The sequence below is a fragment of the Camelus ferus genome, chromosome 12 (genome assembly GCF_009834535.1).
Source record: "Camelus ferus isolate YT-003-E chromosome 12, BCGSAC_Cfer_1.0, whole genome shotgun sequence".
In the NCBI taxonomy this organism is placed as follows: Eukaryota; Metazoa; Chordata; class Mammalia; order Artiodactyla; family Camelidae; genus Camelus; species Camelus ferus.
Window position 1 is genome coordinate 36241739 of NC_045707.1, and position 25239 is coordinate 36266977.

Below are 25239 nucleotides of genomic sequence, written 5' to 3' on the forward strand. Positions count from 1 at the left end.
CAAATGGAGCCAGGGTTTGGACTAAGCAGTCTTAACTCCAAGACCTGTGGTCTTAACCACCTCAAAAAGTGTAGAAAGTGTGATAACAAGCACACAAGCAGTGTTCTCTGGGGACACAGAGGATACATATATCATTTTGCCTGAAAAAGCAATTGGCCTTATTCACTCAGAGATCCTACAACCCAAAGGAAATTCAGGAGATCATCTGGACTCAGGGTCACAAGGCTGGTGACCCACAGGGCTGAAGCTGGCCCAGGGACATGTTTTGTTTGGCCCATGCATGTGCACGTGTGTGTGTTTCTTTTTAATTGTGCCAGTATTTTAAAATTAGATTTCTAGTTAATCCTAAGAGACTGGAAATATGACAGCACTGGACTCACATTCTGATAGATTGGAGCTGGACAGCAGCTGTTCCCTTCGGGAGGGACATGAGCTATTCAGTTCTCCACCATTCTCTATTGCTCCCCAACTCCAAAGCCAAAAGATTTGTTGCTAGTTATCATCATATTTGCCCACTGTTTTGTTTTTGTCTTATAACAGAGAAATAATTTTTAGTACTCATTCATTCCACCAAAGTTGGAAAACAAGAGACTGAGGAAACATATGTATTTTTTGGTAGGCATGAATAATAATTCAGTAATATTTAATATGCAGACATCAGCTTCTGTGACTTGCCTCTGTAGGCATTTGAGTTTGTGATCTGACCTAGAATGAGAGGTGAGGAAACCCAGGCCAAGAGAGAATCAGTCAAAGAAAGAACTGGAACCCATGCCTGCACCTGCCTGCCTCAGGTGCAGCCTTTTCCCACTGCACCCATTTGCTTAGAACTGCATCCCAGAGAATAATCTGGATGTTGGGTTCTCTCACATCCTTCTGCCTTCTGGTGGGCATTTGTATTAATAAGCCGTAGTTGCAGGATCTCTGAGGGTCTCTGCCTATTGTTGGAGAGGGGAGTGGACTGTGATTATGCAATAGGGCACATGTTTGAGCTGGATCTTCCAACCCCCACCTCATCCATTTAAACAAAGGTTCCATCAGATGACACACATCTTAATCACAGGTCTTCATCCAAACTAGTTTTCCATGAAGGGAGTTTTCTCAGATACAGATGTTTGAGCCAAGCCATTAACCACATTTTCTGGAGTAAGGGGCTGCTCAGGTAGACTGTAGATCATGAAGGCCTTGTTCTGATGAGCATTGAGTCTCAGTTCCAACTCGTCTCTGTCAGCTTCAGTAGTGGTGTTAATGGGGTTCAAAAGAATTTTTACCAAGTCTTCCAGCAATCAGTGATAGACACTGAAGTGACCTTGATTTTTAATTCCAGCCATCAACTGGGTCTGCAAGTTTGGTATCTGTTTGGCACACCAGCTTTCCTCCAACAGGAAGTCTGGTGGTCAAATATGTCATCTGATAAAGTATGTCAGCTCACTAGTGGTTTTGTTCAGTTGAAGCCCTCATCCGCTTTTACAGTCACAGGGATCCTGGCTCTTACCTTAATAGACCATATTTCTAAAGAAGTTACCTCCTAAAAAGTGTTGTTGACGGATTTAGGTGCTCAATTATTCAGCTAGATTAGAGAACCCCTTCCAAGGAAACTTGAGCCAGAAGTAATTTGACACATAGTAGGCATCCAGGAAAATATCAGTTACCATAAATATATGTGGAGAAAAGTGCATACCTGCTACAAAGAACCAATCCTGCTATTTCATAAATAAGAGCTTCAAATCCATCCAGGGAAGTTAACATCACCAAGGTGATTCTAGAATCAGGAGGTAACCTAGAACTAGACCCCAAGTGTCCTGACTCTGAGCCAATGCTTATTCCTGGACACTGACATCTCCCAGCCTTGGGGTAGGTGGCATAGATGGGGTAGATGGGCACAGGAGCCGCAGACTTAACATCCAAGTTCAGTATCACTGATCCATTTCCCACACCCTCCCATTGGCTATCCCAGCATCCACCACTTGTGACTACCAGAGGCAAATGTTCTGGAGCCGTCTGAAGAGGGAAGGGAGGCACCTGACCTTTGACAAGAATGTAGGACTCGGCCTTGAAAGACATGGGTTCCAATCCCAATTCTGTGTATCAATTGTGTGGCTGAGTTCCTGAACCACACCAGTTCTCACTGTCCACATCTGTTCAGTGGGAATGTTGACCACCCCCACCCCCACTGTCCTGCTTTCCTCAGTGGAATGTTGTGATCATCAAATAAGATCAAGTGAACTTAAGACTCTAAAATGTAGAGAATCATGAAAATATAGGGTGGGAACTTGTTTGTTTTTCTGTCTTGTGAGAGGCGGTGTGATAAAGTGGAAAAGTGTTAGACTTGGTCAAAAGAGGGTGTCAAACAGTTGAGATTTTGAAACTCAGTTCTCTGTGGGTGACCCTGGAAAACATCCCATCTCCTCTTAGAGCTCCAATTTCCTCACCAAAAACAAAGTGACAATACCCACTCTGTCATATAACAACACTACTGCTAAAAGCTGATATCTATTGAGCTTTGTGGCAGATTCTGTACTAAACATTTTCCCTGAATTTTTTTACTTAATCACCAACCCAAGGTGGTGCATACTATTATTCCCCCTATTTTGCAGATGAGGAAACTGAAGTCGGAGAACGTACTCACACTTGGTGAGCAGCAGAGCTCATAAGAACTACTATGTTTCCAAAATTCAAAGACTATGGGTCTGTTCATGAGGGTCAAGTCTAGGTCCAAAGGAGATCCATCCTAATTCATGAACCACAATCACTTTAGCCAAACACCGTTGAGCCCTCACGTCACGAAACCTGTCCTCATGAACCCAGGTTGCAATGCTTGCCTTCCCCATGCCCTAACCTGGAGGATGCAGAAGCCCTAAGATTTCTGAATGGAACAGTCCTTCTCTGTAGGCAACTGGGCTATCTGATGCCAGGAGCCCTCATTCTGATAGGGATCAAAGATATACAGAACGGGAGGGGATAAGTTCCTGCCAGTATTTAAGGTCTTTGCTTCCAGAATAGCTCTGGTCTGCTCAGAATTTCCCCTCTCTCTGCCCTCCCCACCTCCTGTCATCCAAGGACTCTATTTTTCTACCTGCTGAACTTTTACCTTGGGCTCTCTGAGGCCAAATCTTTCAGCTTTCCTTCCCTTCCCCACCCCTACAAAAAGCAGGTGGCCACAGCCAGGGAATACTTAAGGTCTCTACTCTCTGCGCCATGCATGCCACCATTAGGTGATAGGCTTTACGTGAACATAAATCAGAACTGAGTGTTGGGCAGCATGGACTGTCACTTCTGTGGCAGCCAGACCATGCCAGCCTTGCGGATGGCTTCTAAATGCATCAGGAAAGGTTCTCCTGGCTCCCTCCCCTCCTCTAGATACTAATTTTTTAGCAACCAAGCAAAAAGTCCTCTTAGTTCCACTATGGCTGGGATGGACACCCAGTGATCTCCTGTCAAATGCTATTTAATAAGTCCCTTTAGCTAGAGTCAATACTCATCTGCTCCATCCTGTTAGAGATTAATATAGGAAAACAAATACCTGAGCCCCTGTCTCCTCCTCTGAAAAGGTTGGCAACTCAACGAGGACAGATCGGTGGTTACCTGCTGCCCCCGCCAGCCCTTTTCCCAGCACTGGGGACAACCTAGAAAATGGCAAGGGTGGTAGATGTGCGGCTCTTCCCACAGGAGGGGAGATAGTAAAGTGGGGTGAAGGTATAAAGGAACCATTCTCAGACGGTGAAGAGCAGTGATCTATAAGGGGTCCGTGAGCTCTTTTCAGCACTTCAGTAAGCCAGCCCAGATCATACACTGCCATCATCCAATAACCCATGAGCCTGCTTCTTGGGTATAAGAAAACACCAAGTTCCTTTGCTTTGGACTGCAATTAATTATATTAGCTGATTAAATCAGAATAATGACTGACTAGTATCAGCAGTGATAGATATATAGTTTAACTCTTTTTGTTTAATGGAAAAATAATCAACACCCAAGACATAAAGTTGTAATGGATAATTTTTCTCAACATGAAGTCCATTGAGGGAAAATTAATAAAATATAGTCTATGGTGTTGAAAAGGCTGGGAACCACTGATTGAGTGGAAAGAGCACTGGGTCAGGAGTTAGAAATAGTGTGCAAAGCTTGGTTTTGTTGGGACTATACTGTAATAAAACTAGGGACAGCAGGGGACGCAGGAGCTGGAGAGGCTGGGTCTGGAAGAAAATCAGAGAGAAGCATACGAAGGAGAACCCTCAACAGCAGGGAGTCAAAAAACCAACGTGGGGAATTTGCAAAAGGGGTGGCATCTTCTCAAATCCAGAGTCCTAGCCCTTGGTCTATACTAATTTGGAACACAGGTTTTGGAGATAGACTAAGCAAGTGTAGGTTTCAGCTCATCTGTTTCTTAGTGGTGTGATCTTGGGCAAATGATTTCACCTCTCTGACCTCAGATCACTCATCAGGCAGCTAGAATGGGCAGTCTCCACCTGGCAGGGTGATTGATACGCAAAAAGGAGTTTGGTATAGTGCCTGGTGCATGGTAAGTGCACTTCAGCGAAAGGCTGTTATCATTTTTGTGATGATCCTTTCCTGGGGTGCATTTAGAAATTGCCAGATTTTTTCCTCTGGGAGGGTGATAGAGTGTTATGTCCAGAAAGTGGAACTGGGCTTATCAAGTAATGCAGAGAGTATAACAAGTGCCTCCCCTCTTAGAGGGGTTAGATGTGTCCTCTGGGTGGTATAGCCTTTAGGTCAGCCCGAAAATGACCTCCTCTGGAAATTTCTCATGCATCTTCAGAGAATTGTTTTTTCTCTACAGGTGGTGTTTTTCAACATGTTTAAAATTTGAGCAAGGTGTGACTATTTTGCAACAATGCCAGAGAGTGGGCGGGGAAATGGAACCAAGTGAAACCCAGAGAATGAAAAGTTAATGTGGGGCATTCAAAACAGAGGAGACAGCATGGGCCAAGACCCAGAGAAAGAATAGGAACAGCTGGAGCTGGAAGGGCCAGCGATGAGAGGATGAGGAGGAGGCAGGCAGGGGTCCACTGAAAGGTTTTAATCAGGACAGTGAAATTCTCTTTTAAACTAGCCCTTTTACCTCTCATCTAGATGAGATTACAGCATCTTTCTTGGCCAGGACCCATCCTGCCACCTCCATCCCACCACTGTCCATCTTGTCCATCTCCATCCCATGGCCATCCCATTACTTCCATGCAGACACCATCCAAATGCAATAACAAGGGGAGAAGCAGGACAAAGAGATGGGTCCCCTTGCTGCCACCTTGAGCCTGGCCAGGGCCAGTCAACTAGGGGACATCTTTGAATCAGCAAACAAGACCCTGTGCACAATGCACATGTCTTCAAAACATGAACCTAGGCTCATGTCAAACCCCAAAGTCAGGCAACTCAGTGTAATTAAAGACTCATTGTTTATTATTAAAGCAAAAAGATAAAACCATCTGCAACTAAGTTAATAAAAATCTGCAACAATTCAAGGACCATGGCTTTCCTGGTACATAAGCCTCATTCTCCCTACAAAAACGCTCTCATCAGCTTGATCTGAGTGGCCTTAATTTTGCTCCTTTTCAAAGGAGAAGGGGAAAATCAAAAATAAAAATATCAGAAAGTCAATAAAGATCATAAATTGTTTTCCCACTTGAGAGAAGCATGGAAGTATCTCCAGCACAGGACTGGAATAATTCCTCCATCTCTGCATGTTGCACATTCAAAAAGAACTGTGTTAACACAGCCACTCTGGAGGGCACATTGTCAGGAAATGTTAAAATGTAAAATACACATACTTTATGTCCAATAATTCCAAATTGTATGTGTGCCACAGAGAAGTATTTGTGCATGTGAACAAGAGAATTGTACAATGACTGTTTCAGTGTTCTTTGTAGGGATGAAAGGCTGTTAGGAACCTAGATATCTGTCAATAGGGGGATGGCTAAATAAATATATACCTAAACTTATAGGGCTATTATATTATTATAGTAATATAATAGTATATAGCAATATATATATTATGATACACAATATAATATGTAATATAATGTATTATAATGTAATGTATAGTATAGTAGTTGATTATATTTTAAAGCCAGGCTGCAGGGGTTTAAATACAGGCTCTGATACAACCTAGAACAAGTTAGCTAATATTTCTAAGCCTCTGCTTCATCATCTGGAAAATGGAGACAACAGTAGCACACCTGCCTCATAGGACTTTTGAGAGAATTAAATGAGTTAATGCTTGTTAATTATTTAGAATGGTGCCTGGCACATAGTAATCACTCCATAATTAGTTTTTAAAATTACAATCTGATGGAATTCTATGCAGTAAAAAAGATGAAGTAGATCTGTATGTATATTAACTGAGAATAATCTCTAATACACGTAGTTCACTGAAAAAAAATAGACTGTTGTATGTGGTATTCCAATATTTATAGTGTTCTACTATTCGTGTTGCCAAGGGGAAAAAGCTACTATAAACTTCTGTGGGTACCTATGTATGTAAATTCATAGGGAAGAAAGGATCTGGGGAAGGGACTAGAATTAGAGGAAGTGATCAAAACCCTTACCCTTATCTGATTTTAGATAGATAGACAAATAGACAGACAGACAGACAGATCGATCTGGATGGATGGATGGATGAATGGATACAGATGTGTACACAAATACATGCATACATGGACATAGAATGTATCCATATAATCCTTATAATTTTTAAAATGTAGATAAAAATTAAAGGGCCAGGGAGGTGCAGATTATTATTCCCCTTTTATAAATGAGGAAACTAAAACTTAAAGATAGCTAATAACATGCTTAAGTGCACACAGCCAACAAGCCTCAGAGGAAGGATTTAAGGCGAGCTCTGCTTGCCCCACGGCCTTTCCGCCACCCCACACTGCCTCACCAGGCCACCCAGGAGTTGACTATGACAAAGGCTAGAAGAAGGGGCCTCCTTGTCCATACTGGCTGGAATGGTAAAAGCCAAATGCAATGGAGAATTGTGTTGTTGTTTTTGTTTTTAATTAATGAACCTGTTGGAATGTGCCATTCAGCAGTGGAGCTGAATGGTTCCTGCTGTTCCTGCAAAACAAACAAAAGTCCCTCCACCCAAGCTACTTCTGTGGCCACTTTTCTAGCCTTATCCATCCAGGGATTGTGAAAGGGACACAGAATTGTAGGAGGGGCGCCTTCTCCAGCCAGCCCAGGACCCAGTCTCCTGACTCTGTTTTGCCTCCCACCACACTGGCCATCTGCATAGAAAGGGCACCTCACTCTAGAAGGCCTCCACTCGTCCTCACCCAGAAGGGGAAGAGTATTGCCCAAGATCTCTTGTCCCCATTAGCTTGACTTTTCCCTGCACCCCAGTGAGATAAACCAAGTCTTTTTTTTTTTTACTTTGAGAGTCTCTTCCAGTTCTAATAGCCAAAGAACATTAGAAATTTTTCTCTATTTATACCCTCATGTGATAATGATGATGATGGTGGTAGTAATAGTAATTAGTTCTCACTGCCATAAAATAATGTTAAAACCTCTGGCCATTTTGGCTGTCTTCATATTTTTAAGGAAAACTCCCAAAATCCATAAGTAAAGCATTCTTCAAATGTTAACTGTCTGTTCCATCCTAGTTCTAAGAGGGGTCGTCTGCCTTAGAATATCAAGGGTAAATGAAAGTTGAAAAGTTTTGGAAGAATGGCATAACTAAGGAATGGAGTTGGCCTTACCATGCAGCAGCCAGGTGACCTTGAGCAGGCACAATCGCTTTCAGACTCTGTGTTTTCCAAGTGAAAAAAAATAGGTGTAATATCTACTCTTAAGGGTCTGTGAAGTGCCTGCACCCAGTAGGATCTGAGAGATGTCCCTTCCCTCCTACAAAGAGCAGCTCTCCTCTTTCCAAAGTTACTAAGATGTCTACAGCTCAGGTCTGCTCCCCAAGTGACTGGCTCCTCTCTGAAGTCTGATCCTTTTTATTTTCCTTAAGTCACAAAGCCCAGTGTGGAGTGTAATTGTGTGTCTATGAGTGAGAGGGGATATATCGGGCCTCTTTGAAAATGGCTTCTTTGCTAATACCACAACCTCAGATCTGATACTGAAGGAATCCGCTGGCACTGGTCCCTGTCAAAACAACTCAGAGATATCCAGGGACCATCCTCCAAGGCTGGCAGCGGGCCTTCAAGCCGAGCCTCACTCTCGAATTCCCAACAGGCTCGGGGAGCAGGCTCTTAGCACTCCATTGCACAGCCCCATTCTTCTGTGCAAAAGAGGCCGAGAGGAGGGCTTGGCATTCTGAAGCAAAATCCTCTTTTCTGCCCCCGCCTCTGCAGAAACCACACACACAAACACACACACACACACACACACCCCTCTGTGTGTGCATGCACACACACGTGCACTCATGTACACTCACATACCCCAATTTCCAGAAGGCTCTTGGCACTGCCCACCCCTTCCTGAGCTGGACAGAGTTGTGGAGCAGAAAGCAGGCCAAGGTTGCCTTCTTCATTCCTAGTCTTCTCGCTTCCCTCCTCCAGAGTCAAGGTTTGTCAGGAGTTTGGGGGGCAATGATTGGTGAGGAGGGGGCCACAGACATTGTGGCTGCTTCCAGGTCCTTTCCTTTCCCCCTCAGTATGTTTTATAAGCCAGCATGTAGTTAATTCTTCTCCTAAACACTTCACTAGGGTGCAGAGCCTGGAGTTGCCATAGAAACACCTTTTAACTCCTCCTCACCCAGAAGGCAGTGCCAATCCCCAGGGCTTTGGGGGAGAAAAGGCAAAAAGAGACACCTGTGGATGAGGAGAAAGGAGAGGGAAGGCCATGGAGGGTTCCTTAGAGAGGGCAACATGGTACCCGGCCATGAAGAGAAAACAGCCAGGAAGGTAATGGAAGAGGAAGCTGATGGGCTGGTGTGAGCATCATTCATGGGCTTCAGCATTGATTGGTGGAGTCGTAGGGGTCAAGGGGAATGGAATTGTCTACACATTTCCTTCAGGGAGAGAACAGGCAGCGTTTCAACCCAGATTGGAAACCAGAACGGCTGTAAGCTAGGAAAACTGGGAGCCACCTACTGGACACCAGCAGGGTACTGTAAGGCAGTGGAGGTCAATAAGCAGGCAGCCGACATCCACACCTCCCATTTTTAAAAGCATTATCTCATCCCTGCCGCTAGTGCAGTGCACCAAACCGAGACAGAACAGTTTGGAATCGGTGCCAGCAATATTGAAGATTTCTTTGTATCTTTTTTATTTTTGCTACCATGATGTTCTGGTCTTTGGGTACTTCCTGGTAACTCTGCTTTTCTCTGGGCAGTCTATTGAGGAGGGGGATATGGAAGGATTTCTTGAAAAAATTTGGAGAAATTACAAGAAAGTTTCTGCATCAGTCCAGACACACTGCAGGAAACCTAAGCAGTGAGCATAGTTAAGCAATGCCCCCACTGGAAGTGGTCTCCTTGCTCTTGTTTCTACTATTCCCTGGTGAACTTCCAGGATAGAAACCCAAAAAGCCAAGGGCCAGGGGAAGGCATGAGGTCTCCCTCTCACCACACACCAAAAGATCCAAGTGAACACACTCGAGCCATTGTCAAGCAAAGGAGGATACCCTGACTCTTGACGCCAAGTGTGTGCTCTTTACTGAGCAGGACCAGAACCTTACTGCTACACCAACAGCAGCTCGTTAGCACTACTCACGTGGGAATGACACCCACGAGGTAATCATAGACAGGTCAAGTGGGATTTGGGTGGGGACAGTCAGAGGAGGAGAAAGAAAGGCTTCTAGGCCTTGGGCAGCCCAAAAGAATCCTTCCAGGCAGTCCACAAACCCAGGGGCCAGTCAGGTTCCTCAAGGAGAGGGAAGGGTGCACAACAAAGGCCCCGGGAAACCACTAACATGGGTGACCCCAGGTCACACAAACATCCATGCCGGCCAACTGGACTGACCTTCTGGTCACCACGGCCACCTCCCTGACTTCTCCTAGGCTCGCCAGGCCCACCAGCAGAGCCCCTCCCAACCTCAGCTGCCTCCCCTGCCAGGTTCCTGCCTCCTCCCCCTCCTCCCTTGCAGCACACTTGTGGAGGCCCTCACCCAGGACCCAGTGGAAAATTTCCTTCCCCTTTATGACTGTACTTAAAACACACACGCTTCATTCTTCACTTCTGAATTGACACAGGCAGAAGGTGGCTAGCTGTGTCCCACCCCACCCCCAGCCCACATATACCCTTCCCCCCAACACACACACAGCAGGGGCCACTGGACTTGCATGCTTTATGAGCTGTAAAGGAGAGGAGAGATGTTTCCCAGCTGCTACTCCACCTCTGGCCATCCAAGCACAAGAAGTGTCCTGAACACTCCCAAACAAGTTCTCCCAGGACATTCTCAAGGCCCTTGATAAAAACTGGTTCTACTTCTTACTGAGTCTCTCTAATCAAGATACTAAGTCCAGTTTGGAATAGTCACCATGATGTGACTCCTGGCATCTTTGTTCTTTTGGTGACAAATCTCTTTTCCACTTACTCAGTCTCCCCCTCCCCACACACATTCAAGGGGGGAAAAAAGCCTTCCTGTGAATTCTCACAGCTATGTGATAAGTGATCCCTCACACACGCCACCTCCTGCTTGCTATCAACACTCTCAAATACAGTTCCTCTGGGGAGGGTCAACCCCATGGCTTTCTTCTCATTTCCCCCCTTAAATCCACCCAAACTTGGCAGTCCAAGAAGCTCGGTTAGCACTTGTCTGAGGAGTGTGAGGCTGGGTTGGGTTTCAGTGAAAAGAATGAACTTCATGGGTGCAGGAGATGATGCATACTCAGAAAACTTTAAGTTTCTTCTGCAACTTTCCATGCACATGGCTGGCAACTTTTTTTTCTTAAAGAAAAAAACTATTCAACATACCAGCATTTTAGTTGGCATCCCAAGTTTTAGGAACGTTCTCCCTTTCTCCCCCAGCCCTTCCTCATGCAATAGTGCAAAGGGAAATTTTCCAGAAGTCAAAAGGACGGATGGGGACCTCACGCCCTAGAAGAGCATGGATGCAAGGGGTTCACTCAGTGTCTGTGGTTCTCTCTGGAGGGCATCTCCCCACCTCGGTCTTGCCAGAGCCCCCGCCCCAGGAATCTGAGACTCCCCACCCCGTCCCAAGCCCAGGCAGAGAAAAGGAGCGGGGCTCGCCATGCCATCCGGAGCAGCGCCCAAGTCTGGGCTGCGCGCGCGAACGGGCACCGCCGGGGCTCCAGCGGGGACATCAGGAGCGCTTACCGATGTCAGAGTTGCAGAAGGCGTCCTGGGGGTGACTGGGCGAGCATGTGCACGCCTCAGCGCCCCAGTATCCCAGGCTCCAGCTGCCCAGGAGCACGACGAGCCCAAGCCAGGGAGTCATTGCCGCTGCCGCTGCCGAGGCTGCTGCTCGCCTCCCCAAAGTTGCGGTGCGCGCCGCCGGTGGGGTCGCTGCAGCCTGAGCTCGCCCGCTCGGCCTTACGGGGCAACTTTGACTCCGGGCGCGCTGCCCTCCGAGTGCCCAGTGGAACGGGATGGGGTGCGGCGAGGCTGCCTCGGCGCTGGCGCACGACTGGGCGGGTGGGCAGTCTCTCTGGGTGAAGGAGCGGGAGCTGGAGTAGGAGCTGGAGGAGCTATTGGAGCAGGAGGAGGAGAAGCTATCTGCCCGCCCGCCTGCTGCCCGCTCTGCGCTGCAGCCAGGCGGCCGAGTGATATAGCGCGGGTCCCCAGGGCACCCCCTCTTGGGAGAGCGGGGCCCGCTCCGTCCGACCAATGGCAGAGCCGCATTACCTCATCAGCCCTCCAAAAAGGGGCGGGGCCGGGGGCGCGGGGCGATGGGGCGGGGCCGCCCGGGACTGTTCAGATCCTTATAGGGAATAATGCGGCTGTGGGCACGCGAGTGGGTGGGCTGGACGCGCCTCTGACCCGCTCTCGCCCAGGGGCCCTCGAAGCGGCGTCCTTGTGCCCGCTTTCACCTGCACCCTCGCCATACGCCCACCCCGCCTTCTGGGAGCCTCTGACCCAAACCTGAATCGACTACCACCTACTCAAGCACCAACCCCTGGGCAGGTCAGAGGCGGCCCTGGCCCTAGAGACCTTGACTGCGCCTGGTGGAAAGAATGGGAAAAGGCTAATTCTCCACCTTCTCTGGAGCGAGCAGTGTCAGAGAGGAAAGAACCAAGTAGATGACCTATACCCTACACACTCCCACCTTACCTCCCCGCCAGACTTTGAGGAAGCCATCTGCCTTTTGGAGCTAGCTGTGAAATGTTTCCTGGGCTCAACTGGAGTAAACTGTGAAAGTCATTCAACAAACACTGTTCTGGATGTTGGGATAAGCGAAACAAACTCCTTGCTCCTATGGAACGTGCAGGCAATATATCAGTAAATACATGAGTACATAGGGTGATTTTCCAAGGTGATAATACCATGAAGAAAATAAAACGGAATAATGGGTTAGAAATGACTGCGGAGGGCGCTGCTGTCTATGGGATAGTAAGAGAAGGTCTGTCTGATGAGATGACATCCTGGTTGAGATGTGAACAAGAAGGCGCAGCCATGTGTCAGCCTGGGAGAAGAGAACAGCCAAGTGCAAAGGCCCTGAGCTTATTTGAAAAACAATAGGCAGAAAGGGCAGAAGGAAACGGTAACCCCACCTAGGGCAGACAGGTCTCCATCCTTCAGCAAAGAATTTGGGAGTGAGCTGATCCAAAACTGGGGTAAAATGAAATCCTGGAAAACTATCCAGGATCTGAGACTACTAGCTGCAATGCATAACTGTTAATAACTAATAACTGTGACTATTTTTAGTATTCAGTAACATCTTGATTCTGTCTTATATTTTTCATACCTCACCTCATTACATCTTACAATAATCCTTTTAGATAGGAAAATCACAAAGTATTATTCACACTTTCCAGATAAGGAAACTGGTGCAGAAATGTGACATGACTTGGCAACCAACCAGGAACACAATTCACTCACTCCCACCTTAAGAGTAGCATGTGTTTCCCTGGACTTTAGCAGCCAGTAGCTTTAACAAATGGTAGTGCAAATGCCCTTTTGCAGCTAGAGTCTTTTATCTTTTTACTCTTGCATCTCTCTTCCTTTCTATCCCAGCTCATCCCATTTGGAAAGAGACTTAAATGATTTGGCTATAGAAATGCTAAAAGTTTGGAACAAAGTAAGGACTGGAAATACTGCTCAGAAATGCAGTTCAGCCTATTTCTCAGAAACTCCTCTGTTTACACCTCAGAGAAGTGACATTGGGATGGCAGGAGCAGAAAACTTCATTGGATATGGTATTCCCAAAACATTTTTTAAACTCCCTTTTTTCCCTTAAAAATTTAAGCTGTAAGGAAGGGAATCTAGTTCCCACATTTCTCTATCTTGTTCCCTTCACAACTTTTAAGACCCCTCCCACTTTAACTGTAACTACAGCTGGACCCAGAGAGCTCTTTCCTTCTTTCAAATGTTTACTCCAGCACTTTGTTCCATGTTTCATGGGACATAATTGTACTATTTCCCCAACCACACAGGAAACACTTTGAGGCCTGAGATATTTGGCCACTCCTTTTTAGGCCTCAGAGCACAAAATAGGGTCCCAGGAGACATGGGTATGGGTGTGGCCAGCAGCCTATTGAGTCTTAAGCAATGGATACTCTGAAGGCCATGCCAAGGATCCAGGTTGAATGAGGGCATACTTGGTGGGATTTGAGAGTTTCATTTATCCCTGCACAGTGCCAGTCATGTGGAAGGTTTTAAAAGTCTTTCCAAACCGAATCCACTTTGGATAAGCGTCTAACGTGATAGAGGCCTTCTCTTCTCTTTTTTCTTTTCACTTTAAGGATTTTTCCAAAATGCCAGTAGCTTCTCCAAGGGAAGGCTTGCCTAGAATATTAGTATCAGAGAAATAACTTTTGATGAACTTCAAGGAGCTGATTCCTTATAGAAAGCATCTGAAGAATTTGACTATGGCAGCTACTTAATTATGTATGTGTAAGAGTAACCTGATTGGTTTTCCAGCTGAAAGGTAATGAAGTTGCCTTTTGGTTTATTTCTTCTCACTCCCTATCCTAAGCTGGGCCATCATCTTTGGAGGTCAGCTTCCCTTTCAGTTGGGAAGTTCTCCCTAATGTTTAACCCAAGGAGACTCCCCTCTGCCCATCCATGTGAGGCCAGCTCAGTCCTCAACCCTGAGGAAGAGAAAGAGCAAGCTTCATGAATCCTTGTAGAGGAGAGCCCTACTGCCAGGGTCAGCCCCTCCAGCGAGCAGACCTTACAGCCATCAATCGGATGTCCTGGTGTCCATGGACCTAATAATATGTAAGAATTGCTTTTTCAAGTCCACTTTGTAAGCTAGATGGAATGGACCTGGGGCTAATGGTATGAATGAAGATACCAGCTCCCCACTTTCTCTTGACAGCTAAGAACAATGATAGATTTATAAACCCCAGAAGAATTGAAGAAGTTTCTAAATCTGTCTGGCCTGTCCTCAAACCTACCAGGATGACCTGGTATTTCCTTTCCTCGAACTTTTCTAGGAAAGATGAGTCCATGTTCACCCCTCTGCATATCAAGTTCCAGGATGCTGGAATCTGTGGAAAGTTTCTCGTAGTTATTTAGAGGTCCTAAAAAATGACCTCAGAGACTACCCACCCTCATTTTATAGGTGGGAAAGATAAGGTACAAACAAGTGAAGGAATTTGCCCAAAGTCTCATGGTAAGCTAGTAACAGAGCCAAGATTGTGCTGCAGCTGCCTGAGTCCTTACCTGGGCTCGCTCGTACACACTCCTGGGCCTCAGTCTCCCCAGCTGCAGCGCATGACCTAATGTTTATACTCCTGCTGTGGAAACTGCAGCCACTCACAGTCCTGATTCTGCATTTCAGATCTATAGATGAGTTTGTTTCAGGGTCTCTCTGTACAGTGCTCAACAAGTAGAGAATTATGCCTGCACTGACTAAATAGTTCTCTGTTATGATAATAATCACCTCTGAGCCAATCAGAACAAATACAGCTCTGTACTCCTCAGAGGTCTATCTCTAGTGTTTATTTTCCCCTTTCCAAATTATCAAATACCTTTGAAAACATTCCAAACATATTGCTGCAAAAAGACTTATGAAAATTTTCTTTCTGGGAGACAAAAAAGAGGCTGGGGTGAAAAAAAAAAAAACACTTGAGATTTGTTCTAAAGGTTGCTGCAGAACAATTCTGTGTGTGGATAAGTCACTTGTTCAGATTCAGTTTTTGTGTTTGTTGGATGAAAGATGTAATTTAGTGATCTCCAAGATACCTCTGGCTGGAAGGTCTAAGATTCCACGGAAAATTCTCAACAGCAAGGTGAATGTTTCTGAAGAGAAGATAGATCTTGTCATTTAAATAGATTTGAGACAAATTGAATGTGACCGGAACTGAAGCACACCCATCAATCTCTCAGTTTACACTTACTGAATTCCTATGCTGCTCCCTCCTTCAAGATTCATGCTGAAAACAAAGATTGTCATGGTGAAGGAATAGGAGAAATTGAGGGTCTTATTCCTGATAGAGCCCCATTATAATTACTTGTTTATCTGTCTTTCTCCTGGGTCATAATACTGAAAGGTCAGGAATATGTCTTTTATTGTCTACATACCTTATTTAAAAAATTCATTGAACTCCTATACTACCTTCAGATTACAGCTTAAATGTCACCTCCTCCAGAAAGCCTTCTCTGATTCCCATCCCCAGTCTTCATCAGCCCCCTCCAGTGTTGCCCTGTGCTTCTTTCTTTCACATCACTTGGCTGACTGGAAAGTGATTGTTTACCTTCCTGGACTGTAAGCCCCTTGAGGACAGTGTTGGTAACAAAGATATCAATAAGTATTGGTTGAGTGAATGAAACTGATTGGTCCCACTGACCCTTTCCCAGCTTTGAGGTAGGCAGATGGTAGCTCCTTGAATTGATCACGGAGCCCTATCCCTCTGGCCAGTGCTAGGGGGCACTGTAAGCCAGAGAACACCCATTCCCTCAGCCTGCAGCCCCGGACAGTTTCACTGGGAAGGTGGGAGAGGCTCAATTCCACGCTAGTCAGTGGGGTGTGGGTGCCTTTGAGTGGGTGAAGCTAACTACTCCTGTCTGCAGTGGCCACAAAGCTCTCAGTCAGCATCCCGTCTGGGTTCACAGCTGCCCAGTTTCTCCACCCCTAGGCTGGCCACATGTCAACCTAAGGAGAGCTGTGCTCTCAGAAAGCTATATACTTGTGAATCATGGGTTTGGGGGAACTGGGGAGATCTGGGAACACAGGAGAGGATGCTGTGGTCTCACTCTTCTAGGGCAGAGCTGGCCTCTGGAAATTAAACCTGGAGAAGGTACTGACAAGACAAACACCTCTTTTCCTCCCTGCCCCTTCTCCTCCAGATCCCAGCCACAGTGCCTGCCCCTAAACCCATAGTCCATCTGAAAGTCATTACATTCAAAATAGCCTTTTCCAAGCAACAGACAGCCCTGGTCCACCCAACACCATGAGCCCTGGCCAGACCCTCAGCAGGGTTGCTGCCCAGCTCTGGGGAATTATGGACCTAAGATGGTAGGTACGTTAGGTTCTCTGTCTGGCATCGGCAGGGAGTAAATACCTTTTCTCTCTTCCATATGGAGCCAATTTCATGGCAGTAAAATTGCAGGGCGTCTCTTGCCCCAGCTCTCCCCCTAGCCCTACCAGGGAGTGAAGACCCCTTAGTATGAGTCTCTGGCTGCCGTCACCTTAATCCTAGGGTTTTTGCATTTCTTTCCATGGGCAGCTTATTCCTAGGGATTTTAAGCCAGAAAACACATGTGCACAGTGGAGACATTTTATACCCAGTTTTCTGGGGTGGTGGGAGATGGGAAACAGAGCTAAAATTTTAGCACTTGCTCTTTCTTTAAAGTGACTGTGTGCTCAGTTGGTCGATTATTTCTGTGACAGATAATATGAAGTGGAGGCAGAACTTCCCTTCCTCAACCCTGTCTTAATGTCTTCCTTATGCCCATGGAGTTTGCGTGTTTTTCCTCTAAAAATGAGTAGCTCCTTTGTGGTTTCTTTGAAGGTTGCATGCTCAGCTTTGCACATAAGACACACACAGGTGTCTCTGCCTGGTGCTCTTGTGGCTTGGGAGGGAACAGGACGGATAACAGACGTAGGGTCAGTCTGCTGTCAGACTGAACTGAAGATCCTGTTTCTGCCAGGGCACTTGAGCTCTTTTCAGTGGAACCTGTTGGAATTGAAACTGACTTGTCCTGTGCAATGTGGACATCCAAAGAGGATCTGACACTGTTGATCACATCCTGCTTTAAACTCGGCTGCTGAGACTCCACTTTCTCTGGGGTTTTGCTTTCTACCTCTCCAACTGTACCTTCTCAGTCTTCTTGGCAGACTCTTCAGGCTCTTCCTGCCACTGAAATGTAGGTGTTTCCCAGTCGTCTGTCCTTGGCTCCCTTCCCTTCCAGCCTCCACATGCCCCCTGGCTAATCCCACTGTCTCCCCTGGATCTACCTGCCACTTTGCTGTGTGCACTGGAATCAGCAGTGTACGCAGCAGCATCCCTCTGAGCTCCTGTCTAGAACCAGTGTCCCCCTGGACGAGTTCACCTGGAAGTCCTGTGCCTGCTCAGACCCTAAGGGTCCAAACTCATTGTCTTTTCCTCTCAGTCCCCTCTGGTGTTACCTATCCCTGCCAAAGGCACCATCATTCATCAAGTCCTGTAGATTTTCATTCCACACATGTCTTCTAACCATCCCTTTCTCCCCATCCCACCATTTCTGCCTTGGATCAGGCCCCCATAGAGTCTTTCCTGACAATTTCAATAGTCATATAATTGCTTGCTCTATCCAAAGTCTTTTTCTATCAAATTCAACTTTTGAACTGCTGCTTGTGTAAAATTTTTCAAATATAAATCTGAAATCATGCTGTCCTCTGCTTAAATGATTCATTTGTTCTCTACGGCTTTCTGAACAAAGTCTTAAACTCCAAACAAAGGCACACAAGGCCCTCTGTGATCTGACTCTTCCTGGGGCCCCACAGAGGGGGACCATTCACATAGAATACGATGTGATTTCTACCCCTGCAGTTACACAACAGCAGGTCCTGTCCTTGCTTATCTCACTAAACCTATGCCCTCATTCCCCTCTCCCAACCTTTTACGTTCCAACTATCAGTTTCCTGCCTCTGACGCTTGTTCACGCTGCACTCTTTGCCTGGAATCCACCTTCAACCAATGTATTCCTAACCCTCCTCTGTCTCATCTGTCAGAGTCTTTATCTTTCTGGATTCAGCCTGAATCATCACCTCATGGATGTTTTCCTGACCCTCTCTCTGCCTCAGCAGAAGTGACCACCACTCTGAGGCCTCTCCTCCCTCATTCCCCTCCCACTCACACCATATCCCCCAGGTTTCCACTCCATGCCTCCCACACTCTGTTGCCCCTAGTGGTTGAAACATCTTTCCCTCCCTTAGACAGCAAGCAATTCCAGGAGCGTCTTCAGTGCCTAGCACAACATCTGCACATCTTAGGCACTTACCAAACATTGAGAGAATAAACTAACCAAAGAACGGCAGGGAAAGGAGTGGGGAGGGGCAGTCAGTGTATCACCTTCACAAATTTACCATAACAGACGTTCTGGAATCCAGCTTCTTGGGTCCAGAAACTCAGCTCGATGCAGCTCCCAGAGTTAAACAGTCCCAGGGACACTATGATTCATAAGAGACTATCCCCACCAACCAAATTCCATTTTCTTTGTTTCCAATGAGATATTTAATTGTCATGTAGGGTAGGGCATTCATGTCAATATGACCTTATATTTTCTTTTCCTGATAACCATAGAGAGCTTCTTATGAAGTTAGTTTCTCATCAGAAAGTTGCTTTAGTATGTATGGAGTCAGAACACAGGGAATGAGGTCAGAGAGTCAAAGAATGAGTATCTTCAGCTGAGATACTATGGAATTCTCCTTCTCACTGAGGGGAAGCCTTGGCCAAGGAGGGCGCCAGTGCTCACACCTGCTGACAAGAGCCCCTCTTCCTGGACAGTGACAAGGCTGGACATACATTGCCGACTTTGGCCCCTTTGGTCTTTCCATTTCTCTGCTCCAAACTTGCCACCCCTCTCTTCTTTAGCCCAGACTTTTTCTGCACTGGGAATATCCATTTGGTTTCTATATTTTAGGTTACAGTCACCATCCACTAATGACCCTCAGGTCAAGAAGTTTGGGTTCTGGGTTTTGAACTTACCCCTTACTGCGTCTTCATTTACTGCCACGGACAGCCAGGCCATGTGTGGTGTGTGAACTTACTGCTTCAGTGCTCAGAAGACAGACAGCCTTCTTTCCAAGTTGTGGGGGGACTCTTGAGTATCATTGCTTCACTGATAGTCTCTATCTGCCTCACAGCTTGTAAGTCAGTGTGATCATCGACTCTTTGGAGGAAAGGTGCAGGGGCCTCCTTCCTGCCCTTCTTCCTTCACATTTCCTTAGACATTGACTCGATCTCCGCTAGTACCCAGTAGGCGCTGGGAATGTAACAGTGAACAAGGCACAGAACTGCCCTCAAGGAGTTCCCAGTCTAGTGGGAGAGAAAGATGCAAAAACAACAGTGAGTGGTATGGACTATAACAGGAGGGTCAAGTGTGTCATGAGATGCTGGACCGCCTAACCAGGGAGTGGCGTGATGTTTGGATTATTGTAAGACAGAGGGTCAGAGATGGGAGAGAACTGTGGGTCATCATATCCAAACCCCTCATTTTACAGATATAGAAAAAGACCCAGAGATGTGGGCTTTTATATGGTCACACAGGATTATTGCCAAACATGAGACAAGAAGTCAGACCCCTTAGTATCTCATCATCTTCCCATCACTTTAGGCTCGTCTAATTCAGTGCTGGGCCCATGAGAGATACACAGTTAATAATTATTTCCCTGCCCTGTAACATTCATCAACTTTGGGATGATGAGCTGAAGAGTTCTAAGGCAAGGGAAAGGAAAGGGAACTCAAGTTAGTGGAGTACCTGCTATGTACGACGCACTTTCAATGCAGTATTTCCTCCACCCCTCACAATCCTAAAAAATAGGTATTATTTATGCCCATTCTACAGTCAAGAAAACTGAGGCTCAGAAGTTAAATTACATTTCCAATTTCATATAAGGAAGGGAGTGACAGAGCTGTGATTCAGACCTAGAGGTCTCTTTCCAAACTAGCAGCCTTTCTGGAGACCGCAAAGTTACTATACCCATAGGTTCATGAAGGGCTGGTGATTTCCTCTTCATCTTTCGTGTTCCCATTGAATATTCAGAGCTCTTGATCATTGTATGATGCAACCAAGCAGAAGGAGACAAGGTACCCCCCACCGAGGGCTGTTGAGGGAGATTTATCAGCAGGCAAATGAGATGCATCATCTCTTGTTCAATCTGGTTCGCAGTGGAGAAAAGGCAGGAGAAATCATACAGCGGGCAATATCTGGGGATACGGGTAGGTCCTTCTTTACTCTGAATTTGGATGGTTGCCAAAGGAAAATTACATTTATATTACCAAAACAGGGCCCATGATCCAGAGGCAAGCTGATAGACTAGTGATCAGTACATTTTAACAGCTATTGAATATAGCATCATTTCCTCCTGAAATTTTAAGCATAAGATTGAGGCAATATACCAGATTTTTGTCTCAGTTCTGCCACACACAGTAGCTGAGTGATCATGAGTAAATCAATGAACTCCTTTTCTTCAAATGTAAAAGCAGGGGTTTGGACTTTATGATCTCTCAAGCCCTCCCAATGGGATATCCTGACAAGGGGGTTAGGGACCAAAGCTTTACTGATGTCAGTAAACCTGGGTTTTGATCATTTTTCACCTTTTCACTGTGACCTTGAACAAGTTCCTTAACCTCTCTGAGGATCAGATGTCTAATGGTAAAATGAAGGAGCAGTTCATACCTCATAGGATCTTCATGAGTCTGGGTTCATGGAACAGTGAATACAGTACAGGCACAGTGCCTGGCACATGGTAAATTCTCACTGAGAACCTATACGGACCAGGGTGTGGCCCTACCCCAGAGATATAGATGGCGAATGAGGCCCCTGCCATCAAGTAGCCTACTAATGATCTGTGTTTATTAGGGAAGAGCATATTCTCGTATCCTTTCCCCTTTGACTATGTACGTAATACCCAAAGAAGGGATGAGGGAAAGGAGGAAGGAAAAAAGACTAACACTTGATAGTAATAGCTGATTCTTACAAAGTGCCTCCTAGGTGCAGGGCGTTCTTCTAGGTGGTATGCGTATAGTAATTTGTGCTAGCGCTTATACCAAAAATTGTGAGGAAGACAGGATTATCCTCACCATCCCTTTTTATTTCAAATATAGAAACGAAGGTACAGAGAGATTTTGTAACTTGCTCAAGATTACATGGCCAGGGTACTGCAGTGCTAGAGTTTGAATCCAAAGCAGTCTGGCCCAAAAGCCCACGATCTTAACCACCCAGCCAGCCTGCTTCTTCATGGGGAAAATGAACATGCAGAAAATAGCAAGATACAAGGGGCCGATGCCCAGTGTCTGTCACTGGATGGGTCTTCCTTCCCAGAATGCCTTGCACCCACCTGTCAAAGTGTGTGAGAACATGAATCACCGGTGGTCCCTGTCAAAAGGACACTTCGTAGGGCACTGAATACATCAGCAGGCCTGACTGAAGAATAATACTCATGAGGTCAATGTGATTTCTGACTTGGGATGAGCACAGAGCTAGAAGCAGCACACTTATTCAAGTCCTATTGCCTCCATCTACTGAGTTTCTCTGCAAACTTATATTTCTCCTCTGCAAAGTGAGGACAAACATTAATTCACAGAGGTAGTTTTAAGGATGAAATAATAAATAACTAACATTGAGGATTTATTATGTGCCAGATCCTGTTTTACATACTTTACAGATATAGATGTATTTAATTCTCAAAACTCCAAGTGTAGGTGTTGTTATTATCATGCCCATTTTATGGAAAAGAAAGTCAAGGCACAGAGAGGTTCAGTAACTTGGTTAAGATCACACAGTTAATAAGTGATGGAACCAGAATCAGAAGTTCAGCGTCCAGTTCGGTGCTTCTTACCACCTCTCTGCACTCCAGTGATCAGTTGAAAACATTTTGCAAACACTAAATGTCATTGTTGTCTGTTCTCTCATATCCATGTCTTAAGTCTTTGTTCGTGCTGTTCCCTTGGCCTGGAGTGCCTTTCCTTCTCTCACTTGACTACCTCTCACTTGTCTGGTGGGGTGAAGAGTAAGATTCCAGAGCCCCCAGTTGGTGTTCTGGAACTGTCTCATGCTGGCTTGTGAGAGCTGATTGTTAAATTTTCTGGAATTTTGCCAGGCAGTTGTTAAACACAGCCATTACTAAAGATGTAATTATATAAACTTACAATCAAACAAATTATATTAACAACACAGGTAATGACTACTTAAAGCTTGTCACTTCCTCATTATTTTATTATGTCATACTCTTATCTATGCTCTTGAGGTTATTTCCAGCTATTGTATCTGTATGGTTGAAATAGTATAGAGTTGTATGCTGCTGTACATTCTTCCTAAGTGACCTCTGCATTCAGTAACTTGAAATTGGCCATGATGGGAATATTTACACCATAGTAATAGATGCTACAAACCAGGCTTTTTGTCCCGAGGAGCTAGTTGTTATGTATATCCCAGTACACCAATACCATTTCTTAACTGTATGATCTTGAAGAAGAAACTTTCCTGTGCCTCAGTTTTCTGACCTGGAAAATAGGGACAACATTAGTGCCTATCTCACAGGATTGTGAGGAACAAAATGGTACTTGGAAGGGATTTAGCAGAACACCTGGCACAGAGTCAGTTAGTGGCCCCTGTCAATATTATTATTAAGGCCATATTATTATTATTAGGCATCATCTTCTGTAAGTAGCCTTTCCTTCCACCCAAGCTGGGTTCTATCTTCAGAGATTGTCTGTGACTTGATATTTATCACACTACACTGGGATTATCAGTTTCCATATCATTTTCCCTCTTTAGGAAGTGAGGTAGTTAACAAAATCTAATTGAGTTTTCTCTTCTGAGCACTTATCATATTGCCTGACACACAGTATGTCCTCAACAAACTGTTAGGTTATTAGTGAGGAAAGCATTCAGAAGCTACTGAAAAATCAGAATTAGGGAACTTGGAGGTTTCTCTAATCACATTATAAGCTTTTAAGAAATTCTCCACATCCAAGAACTACTGAAATATTATGTTTGGGGTTCATGCCTAGGGAGTACCTTGTAATGTGGTCATTTTGGAATTTCAGGAACTAAAAGCCCCCTGACATGGTGCCCAGACAGACCCACCACACAGTGAACTCTTTTATAGCAAAGTTTTCAGTGTGTATAATATGAAGCCCCTATAATAGTCTTAGCACATTAAGTAAGAAGATGACCAGTAACTTTCCAAACTGCTTGAAAGTAGCTGGAACTGCCTTTACCTCAAATATTTAGAAAAAAAAAAAAAAAAGATCTTGATGTTACATCAACAAACTCTAAAAGAGATTGCACAAACCTGGAGTGCCTTTCAAGGCCTGGGAGCCAATGATCAGAGGCTGATTTCAGGGGAGAGGCCAAAGGCATGTTGAAAAATTATTTTTTGTCTGTTGTTCCTTTGTATGAACTGGTTGCTGGCTTATGCAACACCCAGTAATTAAAATGGCTGGAATGCTTTGCATTTTTATAGCAACGTGAAGGCGGCTCAGAGGCCTGGAGCTGGAGCCAGCTGGAGGCCCAGTGATCCTCCCCTGGCTGCCCCTTGGCCTGGCAGAGGAGGCTGGCATCTGCCTTGGGGTGCAGGGTGGCAGGGAGGAGGGAGGATGTCAAAGGGGTCAGGAATATTCCCAGTGCTCTCCTCCTTTCCTAGTCAGGTGTATCCAGGTGCGCCACCTCTAGAAAGAAGATATGCGTAGGCCACCCACCTTCTGAAGTCTATAATGATGAGTGTCCTCATTCCTCCCCGTGAAATGCAAACACTCTCTTTCCACTATTTTCTAAAGTAGCTGTCCATGGGGGAAAGTTGTGTATACAAAATTGTGTCAACAATAATAGAGCTATCCTTACTAAATATCTACCCTGGGCCAGGTCCTGTACTAATAACATTACATATATTATCTGATTTCAAGAAAAAAAGAAAAACCCTTAGATCACATCGCTTTCCTGCTCAAAGCTCTCTCTGGATCCATAATGCATTTAAAATGAATTCTAAATGCCTCACCCTTCCATCTCCAGCATATGTAGTCCCTGCCATCTTACATCCTCCACTCTCCCTCCAGCTCATCGTGTTCCCACCATGCTGGCCTCCTTTCCATCCTTTCACTGAGCCCAGCTCAGTCACTGCTCCAGGACCACCCCACCTCCTCCTTTGACCTTCCCAGGTCCTGCCATAGTCAGTTCCTTCTTGTTATTCAGCTTCCAGCTCAGATGTCACCTTCTTAGACGTCTGCCCTGGCTGAAATAGTGCAACTATCCCTGGTCACTCATGCCACCCATTGCCCTGTTTTTCAGATTTATTTCCTTTTCAGTACTTACTTCTAACTGAAGAAGAAAAAAAAAACTTACTTGTTTGTTTACTTTTTATTCACTGTCTTTTCCACCTAGAATAGAAGCTTCTCGAGGTCAGGGCCCTCATCTGTTTTTCCTCTTGTGCATCCGCAGTGCCTCAGTATTCAATAAATATACGTCAAGATAATGAATCTTCACAACAACCCAACAAGCTAGACATCATTGTCCTGATATTCCCCCATGAGAAAGCTGAAGCTCAGGGAGGTCAAATCACTTGCCCAAGATCATCTCATAGGAACTGATGTACCCAAGGTCTCTGCCTCTTAAGCCCATGCTTTGGGATGGGTATGCACAACTTTCCCCCATGAACAGCTACTTTAGAAAATAGTGGAAATGTAGTGCCTGCATTTCAAGGGGAAGAATCAGGACGCAAGGCTACCTATGAGCCCTTTAGTAGTATAATGATAGTGGTACCAGGAAATATGAATGTAAACACTTGATGGGACCCCACCACGCTGGTGTTCTAGTCCAAGTTCTGCCACCTATATTACCTTGGATGAGTTAGTTACCCTCTTTGGGTGTTTTTTTTTGGACGGGCAAAGGGTATCTGCTTCTACTTCCCCAGGGACAATTACATGTCAGTGTTTGAAGCCCTGGCATTCCAATGCCTCCCCTGTCCTGAGATGGAGAGGCTTGTATGTTGCATGAATCACTAGGATGG

General features: G+C 45.5%; 2 protein-coding genes across 2 annotated transcripts in view; one reads left to right on the forward strand and one right to left on the reverse strand.

Moving 5' to 3' along the window:
* TIMP3 (TIMP metallopeptidase inhibitor 3) overlaps positions 1–11698 on the reverse strand; it is a 56250-nt gene extending 44552 nt beyond the window's left edge. Inside the window, exon 1 of the mRNA XM_006189669.3 lies at positions 11238–11698. Coding sequence (XP_006189731.1) covers positions 11238–11358 — 121 coding nt within the window. The 5' untranslated portion in view covers positions 11359–11698. The remainder of the gene's footprint in view (positions 1–11237) is intronic.
* SYN3 (synapsin III) overlaps positions 1–25239 on the forward strand; it is a 444384-nt gene that overhangs the window by 194169 nt on the left and 224976 nt on the right.